At 34.2% G+C, this 13131-nt stretch overlaps 1 protein-coding gene across 5 annotated transcripts in view; it reads left to right on the plus strand.

Moving 5' to 3' along the window:
* Positions 1–13131, plus strand: part of LOC143237305 (neogenin-like) — a 199780-nt gene that overhangs the window by 100617 nt on the left and 86032 nt on the right. The window contains exon 1 of one of the 5 annotated variants that reach the window (XM_076476403.1): positions 10891–11786. The exons of the other annotated variants lie outside the window; for them this stretch is intronic. Coding sequence (XP_076332518.1) covers positions 11702–11786 — 85 coding nt within the window. The 5' untranslated portion in view covers positions 10891–11701. Of the gene's footprint in view, positions 1–10890; positions 11787–13131 lie in introns of those variants that run through there. 5 annotated transcript variants of the gene reach the window in all.

Here is a 13131-nt window from a genome sequence, read left to right on the forward strand (position 1 = left end):
CACCACCTACCGCCAACTTTAGGGCTACTCTTTTACCAACGAATAGTAAGATTGACCGTCACATTATAACACCCCACGGCTAAAAGGGAGAGCATGTTTGGTGTAACGGGGATTCGAACCAGCGACCCTTAGATTTGGAGTCAAGCACCCTAACCACCTTGCCATGCCTTTCTTCAAACTAGTAGTATTGCTTTCTGTAGACATAATTTTATTTGATGTATTTTGTTTAATATATGGTTTTGAATGTTTAATTATTTATGCTTATCTTGGATGTTTAATAAAACATTTCTGACGCATTCTAAAATGTAAAGGTTCATTGTATCTCAGAACGGTTGATATGGGTATTAACACTTTTACTGATAAGGAAATAACAACGTTTCGACCTTCCTAGGTCATCTTCAGGTTAAGAAAGAGAGCGTGTTTACAACTGACTGTTACTGGACACGTCTTAGGAACAAGAGTAAAAACGGGCACAGGATTGTAGGGGGCGTTGCAGTTTTATGTGAGATTATTAATTAGTATAGGTATAAAGGTGTTCCTTTATATTAGTTTAATTTTGGTTTTATTTATTTTATAATAATACTACAAGTGAAAAAAACAACAACACAATCTCAGAAAACCTTTATTTTTCCTACGAAGGACCGACTCGCGCACGCCACGACTATAAGGCACCCCCAAACCTCACAAACCCAATTGTCCACTATGACTCATAATGTTGACCTATGGATCATTCAACTACAACATTGGTAAACACATAGCGTGGACATTTTCTAAATATGTAACATCAGCTGGCTTCTCTTTCAAAGACTCTTTTAACTTTAAATGTATTCTTGATCAATTAAACCATAAAACCAGTTTTGATGTAATCTCCCTCTTCACAGAAGTTTTAACTACCAAAGCCTACAAGATAGCTTTAGAACTTTATATCAAAGACCCAAACCCATTAATACACATCCTCAGGAACAATTAGCAACCCTTACAGAATTCACTAGCACTAAATCAACTTTATGTTCATTAGCCAAAACTGCCTACAAATAAATGGCCTAAGTATGGAGAATCCCATGTCACCAGTTCTAGCCAACATTTTTATGACACACATTGAATCTCAAGTGATTAATTCAACCTTACACCCACCACTGTACTGGTAGAGATATATTAATTATACAATTGCTGGATTCACATCTACAGAACACACACTTAGTTTTTTCAACCACGTTAACTCTGTACACCCTAACATTAAGTTCACCTGTGAACAAGAAAAACTAACTAAATAGCATTTCTGAACTTCAAGATCACAAGAATCAATACACAATTGAAAACAGAAATCCACAGAAAAATCACCCCTACTGGACTGTACATTCCCTAGGACTCAGCACATGAAACAAAATAAAAACTGAACATATTAAGAAACCAAATAAAACACAGCCACAAAACTATGCTCATCAGATAAAATAAATAATGATATCAACAAAATAAAACCACTTCATCAACATCAACAAATTTCTTCCAAAAACAGTTGAAAAAAATTATATGCACACACCTAAATCAACAAAACACAAACGATAATAAATCCTAAGATAAAACAAACTACAAAACCTTACACTGTTGCTTAAGATATGTTCCCAAAATCAATAAAAAAATAACAAAAAATTTGGAAAAGACTTATAACAAAACACAACATTTCAGGAAACACCAAATTTATTCAAAAACCAGGTACAAAACTAAAGTCCATACAATATAAAACTGCAATGACAAACACAACACCACACCAACATAATTTATAAAATCCATTGCAACAACTGTCACAACTTCTGTATTGGAGAAACAAGCAGAAAAATGGAAACTCGATTCAAAGAACACAAAAAACACCTTCACACGTTTTTGAACACTGCAAATCATATAAACACAACATAACCATAGAAAACACTTAGATATTAAATAAGGAAACATATATAAATAAACGCAAAATCAAAGAAGCCCTACTTATACAGCAACTCAAATCAACGTTAAACCAATACAAAGGAACACCTTTATACATATACTAATTAATAATTTAACGTATACTGAAACGCCCCCTACAATCCGGTAACCGTTTATACTCTTATCCCTAAAGCATGTGTTCATCACATTCAAACACTCCCTCTTTCTTAATTTGGAGATGACCTAGAAAGGTCAAGACGTTGTTCTCTCCTTATCAGTAAAAGTGTTAATACTCATACCAGCCGTTCTGAGATACATTTTTATTTCAAATAAGTTTCTCGTCATCAAGAAGTAAAGGATCATTGTTTAAATTCTAAAAAAAAGCATATATTTATGAAGTATTAACAAGTAGGTAGCAATGTTTGTCTTCACCCATAAATGTTTTTGAAATCAACTGAAAATTCAGGTTCGCGCTTCTCATTTTATCATTTTCATCTACAGTGATACACTTTATAGATTAATGATGATTGATGGTGATATCGCTTATGTAAATAAAGCTTTTTTACATATATAACTGAAATAACATATAATAGATTATGGAACTTTGACAAAGTGACATCTATGATATATTACTGTAACGATGTTGATTACCATAAAATTCGCATAAACGACAAATCATTGCATTCAGAGAAGAAGCGCACGTCATTTCATAAAATTCTGAACATGTTGGAATTGAAAATGTTCATCAAAAATAAAAATGAAATAAAATTATCATTTCAACATGAGAGGCAGAGCTTAAGTATGAATCAATATTTCAGCACGTCCTGTGTTTTAGTACGAGTGAGTTATGGGCTTTAAGCATACAATTTTAAACATTTAAAATACAGTCTGTAACAATCAAATTTACTTCTCAATCATCATATTTTGTTAAGTTGGGCCCAGTTTTTGTACTTGACATATATTCGCTTTACGTTATATCATTTATTAATTTAATTACATCGAAAATACATACGGTACTTTAAATTCCTCCCCCCAAAAAACCATTAAATTTTAAAAATGCCTTGAAAAATTACTTTCAATAATTGTGAAAAAAAACCTTTTGACGTCGCTAAAGAATTTTAAAGATTGTACTATACATTCTATAAAAAGTTTAGAAATACTAAGTTATTTAAAGTTGAGGGAAATAGTATTGCTTATATTTATATTTAAACGCTTCGATGAAAACGATGTACTGTTTTAATTACATGAATCGTCGAATGATAATTTTTGTTCCGTTCTGGAGCCTTGTTAATGGACAAAACAATTCTTTGTTTAATTTGGCACAAAAATATTTGAAGACTATCTGCTCTTGCTGCAGCTAATTTAAAAGTGAGAGACTAGAAAGAAGTCAGCTAATCAACACCACCTGCCAACAACTCCTGGGTTACTCTGTTACTAATGGATAGTAATATGGAACAGCAAGCATGTTTAGTGACAGGTTTTGATCCCGCGACCTGGAAATTGCGCCATCGAACGCCTTAACCACCAGGTTACGTAAGACCTGAACAAGAACGATTTTTAGGAATTTAACCTTTGGTGTTAATTTTGTCTAAATATATACCAAATTGTTTTCTTTGTGTAAAGACGTTTGGATATTTACGTATCTGCAGCATCGATCTCTAATGGCTAGTTAAAGTTTTTAAAGATTGAAACTGTACTTCTTGTTTGCTTGTTTTGCATTTTACGCAATGCTACACAAGGGCTATCTGCGCTAGCCGTCCCTAATTTAGTACTGTAAGTCTAGAGGGAATACAGCTAGTCATCACCACCCACCACCAACTCTTGGGCTACTATTTTATCAACGAATAGTGGGATTGACCGTTACTTTATAACGCCCTTACGGCTAAAAGGGCGAGAATACCTGGTTTGACGGAGATTCAAACCCGCTACCCTCAGATTACGGCTCAAGCGTCCTAACCACCTGGCTATTTCGGGGCGTCACAATGCATCTTTGAACGTGGTTGAGTATGTTTCGCCTTTCAATTCACACATATTTTAATTTTTGAAAAGTCGTTTTATAGCCTGGATTATCTTGCAGTTGTATTTTTACTCATAGCTTTCAAATAAATAGATAATCAAGTATTTTTACCTAATTTTAAATGTTTTATGCTGTGTAAATATACAATGCTAACACTTATCCACTTCCGTTCTTTTTTTTACTATACCACAAATTAAACTTTTTTTTTTCCCAGGAAGAGATTATTAATGTTTGTGTTTAGTTAAGCGCTAATTTTTATTATAAGCTATCTTCCGTTCTTTTTTTTACTATACCACAAATTAAACTTTTTTTTTCCCAGGAAGAGATTATTAATGTTTGTGTTTAGTTAAGCGCTAATTTTTATTATAAGCTATCTTCACAATGATCGCCACAAGGAAACTTCAAATTTTAACGTTAAAAGCCAATTGTTGGGGGAAGCGAAATTATTAAGAAGTTTTTGTGGTTTCTTTTTTTTTTTTAGCGTAGTTTAAAATAAATATCCCATTTCGTACACCGATATAAAATGAACAGTAGAATGGATACACTGTTTTTCTATAAAAAATATTTCTCGTCTGGCTTCAAGTTATAAGAAGCGGTGCATTAAAATATGCTTTAGGGTTAAAGCCTTGTTGTTCAACAGGTTTTCGATCGCGCAATGCAATTCATATCCTTATTATTTAAATTTTAAAGTATCTAATTATCTATTAATAACCGATTTCCCAATTTTTAAATTAAAATTGGCGGTGCATTAAAATATGCTTTAGGGTTAAAGCCTTGTTGTTCAACAGGTTTTCGATCGCGCAATGCAATTCATATCCTTATTATTTAAATTTTAAAGTATCTAATTATCTATTAATAACCGATTTCCCAATTTTTCCATTCGTCCATCCGCACTATTCTTTTGTCATTTTAGCTATGTAACGAGCATCAGCTCTCTCACATCTAAAACTTTCACTCTGTGCGTATTGGTGACAAAAAAAAATGGTGTTCCTTTGTTACTGGTTGATTAGCTCACATTTATAAATCCGTTCTCAAGCACAGATTTTCATTTCTTGCATACTTCCATTCAACTTCATTCTCGTTTATATTCAATTGATTTCTAGTAACTTTACACATAAAAATTGATTTTTTTTGTTATTTTATTAACGCAAAGTTACACAATGGGCTTCCTGCTTTCTGTCCACCGTGATAAATCGAATTCCAAATTGTAGCATTGTAAATTACTGTTCTGTCCAACTTTCTTCATTTTACGATTTTAAGTCGTGAACATAATGTTTTGTAAGTTGTCCACAAACTCGGAGAAAATAAAATTTATATCCAAATAAAAGGTCGATTTGTAGGTACTCACATATATAGATTAAAGATATGATAATAACTTGTGTTACCGTTTCATAAATTGTTTTGTTTTGCTGTTCCTTTCATTCTGTGAGAATTTTAGTCAGCAAAAGTTAATTCTTCTCTAGAGGCTGAATCATAGGATTATCTATTGTTTAATCATGATTAGTGAATAATCATAAAATACCCAACTCTTCCTTTCTGATAGGCTACTTGAGTAACGAAACAATGGGCAATGGAGTCCTCTTTCCACAAGAAACCTCCCGGTAGTCATTGAACTGGCTGTTATCGAGGAATGCTTTCAATCTTTTGTATCATCATCTGTTTAAGCTCTTATTATTCGTCCACGAAAATGCTGTATCAGCTGGGTAAAGTTTTGCTCCATGCATCGATACGCTATGAGGGATGAACTTTCTAGGTTAAATTTTACCTCTTTCTGCGAAACCCTATAAAAGGCATATACTTACTCGGTTGTATTCTGCTTCACGCTTCAAAATGCTATTAGGAATGTACTTTCTCAGTCATATTTATTTCACGTTACACATCCACGAGTCCCTCGTTGGCACAGTGGTAAGTCTACGGATTTACAACACTAAAATCAGGGAGTTCGATTCCCCTCGCTAGACTCAGCAGATAACCTAATGTGGCTTTGCTATAAAAAAACGCACACACATTTACGGTACGTTATGAAGTTTGTATTACCTACAATTATACATTTTTTTCTTGTATGATAATTCTTTAAAAAATCATTGTATCCCTAACTACTGTTTTAGAAATTAATTAAATTTCAACATACAACTAGGAAGTTGCTTTTAAAGGGATTTTAAACCACACACAAAAAAGACGCCACTTTCCGTTTTGAAGTGTTTGACCTAATATATGTTTTCTTGTATAAACGGCTGTAGCTTAATTGATTTTTGTATATAAGAACTTTATCAGTAAACTTCGAAACAAATTTAAAATTTACCGTATTTTATTTATTTATTTAGCACACCATGAAATATTATGACAATTGTGTAAATCCGAGTCAATCACTGCAAATAATTGAATTTCTCCTGTCATATACACGAGAAATGTGTATATGAGTAACACCATATACACTGGTTGCCCAGTTCATTCATAAGAAGACTAAAAGTAATCCATAAATGTGTGTGTGAAATTAGAAAGTGGACTTACAATAAACCAAACTTATCTTTTTACCTGAAACTGTCAACTTGTCTTTTGAATTTATAAGTTCGGTTCTATCAGTCATCATTTGAAAGCCAAAAATACTGATTTTAATCTTCCTGTGGATAATAATACTTCCTATTTTGCACTTGTCAGCCAGATGTTCTTGTAATGCATTTTAAAGAATCTAATTTTCTGTAAGGGAATTACTTTTGGATGCCATAATCCCAAATTTAGCGCTCGGAAATCGCATTTAAAATTTATACTTTCGTACAAACTTAGTAGTCTTTGGAATACGTTCATATCTCCTTATGATAATACTAAACAATAACGATTGTTGTTGTTTTGAATTAACCACAAAGCTACACAATGAGCTATCTGTACTCTGCCCATCACGGGTATCGAAACCCGGTTTTTAGCGTTGTAAGTCTGCAGACAGACCGCTGAGCTACTGGGGGGCAACCAATAAAGATCTATCAGAAAGAATATACAAATCCTCTAAGCTGGACTGCATTTTTTTTAATGTATATGTTATGTTAATACACTAAAAATAATTGTCTTTTGGTATTTTACAAGATGAATGCTCTCTATTTATTTTACAAAAATGTAGAAAAATATATAACTTGTTTTAAACTTTGAACAAAACTATATGCATTGAAAGGTTGGTTTGAATTTCGCGTGAAGATACACGGGGGATATCTGCGCTAGCTGTCTCTAATTTAGCAGTGTAAGACTAGAGAGAAAACAACTAGTCATCACCACCCACCGCCAACTCTTAGGCTACACTTTTACCAACGAATAGTGGGATTGACCATAATATTATAACGCTCTCACAAGTATGGTTGGTGTGGCGAGGATTCGAATCCGCGACCCTCAAATTACGACTCGAGTGCCTTAACCACCTGCCCATGCCGACATTTAAAGAAAATAAACATTAAAAAATCAAAACATATTTTCTATATATGTGTGCATAAAATACGCCAAACTGTTGTCAGAACATTTTAAAATTGGTTTAGACTTCAGGATTCGTCAATACATTAACTGTTTAGATGTTTAAATTACAGAACCTACGTTTCTCAAACCAGAACATTAGCGAATTAATCAGTTCATTTATTTTTCGATAATATGGTTTTTAAAAAATAGGAATAGTAATAAATATACATGTATTTTTTTCTTCTCACTTTCTTTTAGAATACTATGGTTTATGATATTTTTTCTCCCTTTTTGGAGATTCAAAACTAAGATATGTTTTAATATTTCATCACGCCTCTCGTATGAAATTTTCATCATTGACACTGTTTCAAACGTAATGCTTATAATAATAATATCATTAACTGTCTACCCATAGAATATTAGTGTATCTGACTTTAATTCTCAGTTTCTGAACATTATAGAAACTGATGAAAAGAGAAATTGTGTTTTACAGTTTATATGTTGTTTGCTTATCACACTGGGCCACAATAATTTGAGTAATGGCTGTTATGAAGGCTCTCACATTTACCAAGACACAACTTGATCAACGTCACTGTTCATATCAATTGTTTCAACTTGGATCAATAATGCTTTTCCAGATTCAGCGGGTGAGTCATCGCTTTCCTTCCTCGTATGCTCTCCTCGTGCACACCAATTATGAGATAAGCAATTAGGGGGTATTCTTAGAACTGCGGACAGAAAATAAGGAACATAAGTAAATCTTGGAACAGAGGGTTCATTGTACAGGAAATAGAACAAAATAACCAGCTTTCTTGAAATTAACATCTAGAAATTGTTGTTCCCTGTATTTGGGTTGCTCTGCTACTTTGTTGGTTCATACACTCTATCATTTTTATCTTCAATAGCATCACATTTTACAACATATATTAACAAACTGAAACCAGTTGCTGATATTTTGATCAAACAAGAATGAGATATTCGCAACAACTGGATAGATCTCTTTAAGCTTCTTTAAAAAATGCAAAATACGTTAAATTTATTATGTAAGAAAAAAGAATAGAATTAGATTTATTTTACCATTTTAACTTTTTTCTTAAAAACTAATTTCACAGTGATATAAAAAAACGAAAAAAAAAGAAAGTTTCCACTTTAATAAGGTTTGAAATTACTTCCGAGAGAAGAAATATTAGTAAGTCTATAACAATGGTTCTCAACCAGGGGTACGAAATAACATTTGTTTTGGCCACCTTCACCTTTATTCTTAAATAAATAATTACTGTGAGGGGTGCGATAACATATTACAATTTTTTAGGGGTGCGGGGCATATGAAAGGTTTGGAACCACTGGTTTATAATATGTAGGTTAATACAGTTAAAAAGGACCTCAGTTCCTCGGCAGATCGCCTGTAAGTTTCAAACCTTACAATAATAAATTTCAACCCAATTATCAGTGCGTCGATATCCTCTTGTGAAACTTTGCGTTAAACTAAAAAATGTTTAAAGTATTTTAGCTGTTTACGTTTGCTGTAAAAACAACAACAACACAGATATTTACTACACTAATCTTTTACAGATGTGGAAGGATAGATTACACCAGTAAAACTTTGTTGACAATTATGCATTTTATTAAAGAACCTACTTTTTAGAAATAAGTCTAATTTTTGTTCGGGTATTTTGAATATTTAATACATTGTTGGGTATATCTGATATTAACTGTTTTGACTTTTAAAGACGCTCTTGGTTTAAATTTATAAAAAGTTGTAAGAGACAAATTATATTAAAACACTAAATGTATGTTTCTGCTACTTTTAAGTTCGCCATGGCCAGGTGGTTTGTTTGTTTTTTGAATTTCGCGCAAAGATACTCGAGGGCTATCTGCGCTAGCCGTCCCTAATTTAGCAGTATAAGACTAGAGGGAATGCAACTAGTCATCACCACCCACCTCCAATTCTTGGGATACTCTTTTACCAATGAATAATGGGATTGACCGTCACATTATAACGCCCCCACACCTGAAAGGGCAAGCATGTTTGGTGTGACCGGGATTCGAACCCGCGACCCTCGGATTACGAGTCGAACGCTTTAATCCACATGGCCATGACGAGCCCTGCTAGGTAGTTAGAGCGCTCGACTCGTAATCTGAAGGTCACAGGTTCGAATCCTCGTCATACCAAAGATGCTCGCCCTTTCAACCGTGAGGGCGTTATGAATGTGATGGTCAATCCCACTATTCGTTGATAAAAGAGTAGCCCAAGAGTGGCGGCGGGTGGTGATGACTAGTTGCCTTCCCTCTAGTCTTATACTGCTAAATTAGGGATGGCTAGCATAAGTAGCCCTCTTGTAGCTTTCCGCGAAATTCGAACCAACCCAAGTACCAAGCTACACAATGGACTATCTGCAATGTGGGCGTTTTCTTATAGCAAAGCCACATCAAGCTATCTGCTTAGTCCAACGAGGGGAATCGCTTTCCTGATTTTAGCGTTATAAATCCGTAGACTTATGCACTGTACTGGCGGGGAACTCCGCGATGTGTCAGCTACTGGAAATGAACTCTTAAATTATAATAGCAAAACCTGATGTTTACCAGAGGGAATCGTAGAACTTTATTAGGTACAACAAATAAGTTCTGTTCGCTAATATATGGCCCAGCATGGTCAGGTCGTTGAGGCACTCGACTCGTAATCCGAGAGGTCGCGGGTTCGAATCCTCGTCACACCAAACATGCTCGCCCTTTCAGCAGTGGGAGCGTTATAAGTGACGGTCAATCCCACTATTCGTTGGTAAAAGAGTAGCCCAAGAGTTGGCTAGTGTAGATAACCCTCGTATCGCTTTGCGCGAAATACAAAACAAACCAAACCTATTTAAAAAGAGAAGACTTTAGAAAGCTAAACTTTGGTAATATTGTGGATTTTTAATTGTTATTTGGTTGTATAATTTTTATATTTAAAAGTTGGAGCTAAATAACAAAAGCCAAATTTAGTAAGAGTGAGGGTTAAAGTAGCAGATATAAACTTTTAATTTCAATTTTAGTAGGGCCTGGTGGGTTAAGGCGTGCGACTCGTAATCTGAGGGTTGCGGGTTCACATCCCTATCGTACCAAACATGCTCGTAGGGGGCGTTATAAAGTGACGGTCAATCCCACTATTCGTTGGTAAAAGAGTAGCCCAAGAGTTGGCGGTGAGTGGTGGTGACTAGCTGCCTTCCCCTTTGTCGTACACTGCTAAATTAGGGATGGCTAGCGCAGATAGCCCTCGAGTAGCTTCAAAAACAAACAAACAATTTTAGTAGTGTAACGTAGAGTATGATGTTAGATTAGGCATTGCACGTGTAACGGTTCTTTAAGATTAGTTATAATTCAACTTGCAGTGAGAATGTAAGATAAATAAAATACAGTCTCTAAAAACTAGTTAATTGCCAAGCACAGACATAACAATGTTTAATTCTACAAATAATACTTTTGTTTGTTTGTTTTGGAATTTCGCACAAAGCTACTCGAGGGCTATCTGTGCCAGCCGTCCCTAATTTAGCAGTGTAAGACTAGAGGGAAGGCAGCTAGTCATCACCACCCACCGCCAACTCTTGGGCTACTCTTTAACAACGAATAGTGGGATTGACCGTCACATTATACACCCCCACGGCTGAGAGGGCGAGCATATTTAGCACGACGCGGGCGCGAACCCGCGACCCTCGGATTACGAGTCGCACGCCTTACGCGCTTGGCCATGCCAGGCCTACAAATAATACAACGGTTAAGAGTAGTTCGGGGGTTAAGCGTTTTCAGTTTGTTAGGGACGATAGGTGCAACGAATGGGTTTTATTTGGGAACTCTAGTTTGCTATGCACTTTAAAGGAAGCGAGTAGTGAGGATGTTCAACTTACATGTAGAATTTACAGGTTGGAGGAGAAGTTGGAAGCTATACTAACTAAAGTTGAGGAAATAAATAAATAAAGAGAAGTATGAGCTGTGGGAAATGACAGCAGAACTTTAAGAGAATCTTAAGCTTGTTCAAGGGAGGCATCAGCTACGATAACAGTGACATTCAAAAAAAAAGTTGAAAAAGATAGTATTAGGGTTAAAAGTAGTGAATTTAATTGTAAAGACTATTATATTGAGTAGCATATTTTAGTTCTTGACGTATGTAGACAAGAAACTATTGGAGGGAGGGAAAACAAAAAGAATAGAGAAGGATACCGATTATGAACTTAAAAGGTTATAGGTGAAATTGATTTTTTGACACATAATAGTCTATGTCGTAAATAGGGAGAAGGAGTTAAATTATGTCACCCTAGGGAACAGGTGGAAAACATAACTGACAGAACAAGAGATATAATGAAGGGGACTGGCAATGATGCAGCCTTTGTTGTGAACATTGGGGCTAACAATATAAGGAAGAGTAAGTCAGAGGAGCTAATTAGTAAGTACATGAGATTGATAAAAACATTGAAATATAAAGGCCATAAATTAATTGTGTCAGGGATACTGCCAAGAATTAATTGTGGAGATGACATTTTGAGTGGTTCACTAAGGTTGTATGCAAGGCTGATACTAATATGTAAGGATGAGCAGGTTAGCTAGTTAGACTTGTGGGATCAGTTCAATTGGAGGAGGGAATATTTTGTTGGAATGGATAATTTATACTTAAGCATGTTTACAATGGCTATTAACTCAACTGTAAGGGAAGGTTTAAACCAGGACTAGATGGTGGTGAGGAAAAAGATAAACTAAATAAAACAGCTGAAATCTAGATGAAAGTTTATAATAGTAAATCAACATAAAAAAAGTTATAAGAATAGGCTTAATTGTTACTACTGTAAAACTAGAAGTATAAGAAATAAAATAGATGACTTTAGGGCACTGTTAGGAATAGAAGATTTTTGATGTAATTGGATTAACTGAAACACTGTTAAATGTAGATAATTTTTATGATAGAAAATTATTTGAAACACATTGTTGTAGGTTATTTAATAGGGACAGAGTAGTAAATAGAGGGAAGAAGTAGTTCCATATGTAAAGTGAGAGTTACAACCTGTTGAAATTGACATTATTAAGGATAAAAGGAAGGATATTGAATCCATTTGGGTTTCTGTTAGTCAGTATCAAGGGAAAAACTCTTAGTAGGAATTTGTTACAGACCACCAGATAAAACTGATAAAATTAGGGAGAAACTTTACAGTGAAATTAAGATTTCAGCAATTAATGAAATCACAATTATGGGTTAATTTAATTTCAAACCTATTGATTGAGAAATGGTAGAGTCAAACTATGAGGGAAAAACAGTTTCTGGTAAATGTTCAAGATATATTTCTTCACCAATTGGTCAAGGAATCTACTAGAAATAATGCTATTTCAGATTTATTGTTAAATTCTAGTATAGAAATGGTTGAAAGGATGGGAATTGGGGAACACCTAGGAACAAATGATCATTGCTGTATTAGATTTGATGTTTTACTGCATGTGTAAATCAGGAATAATGATATTTTGATTTCTAAATTTCAAAAACCTAAATTTTAAAGAGAGGCAACAGGAATTATGTGTTGTGAATTGGGCAGCTGAGTTATTTAAATACACTGAGCAAATGTGGAATTTAAAAAACAACATATTTTTTAATATTCAAAACAAATATATATTCCTTAGAGAAAAAAAGGGTAGCTGGAAATAAAAACACCAGGTTGGCTTACAAATGATATGAAAAATAAATAAATTTAAATTGACTAGTATTATAGAAAATTATAAAAGATCAAGAAAGTTGATCACACAGA

Source organism: Tachypleus tridentatus, chromosome 13 (genome assembly GCF_004210375.1).
Source record: "Tachypleus tridentatus isolate NWPU-2018 chromosome 13, ASM421037v1, whole genome shotgun sequence".
NCBI classification, from domain to species: domain Eukaryota; kingdom Metazoa; phylum Arthropoda; class Merostomata; order Xiphosura; family Limulidae; genus Tachypleus; species Tachypleus tridentatus.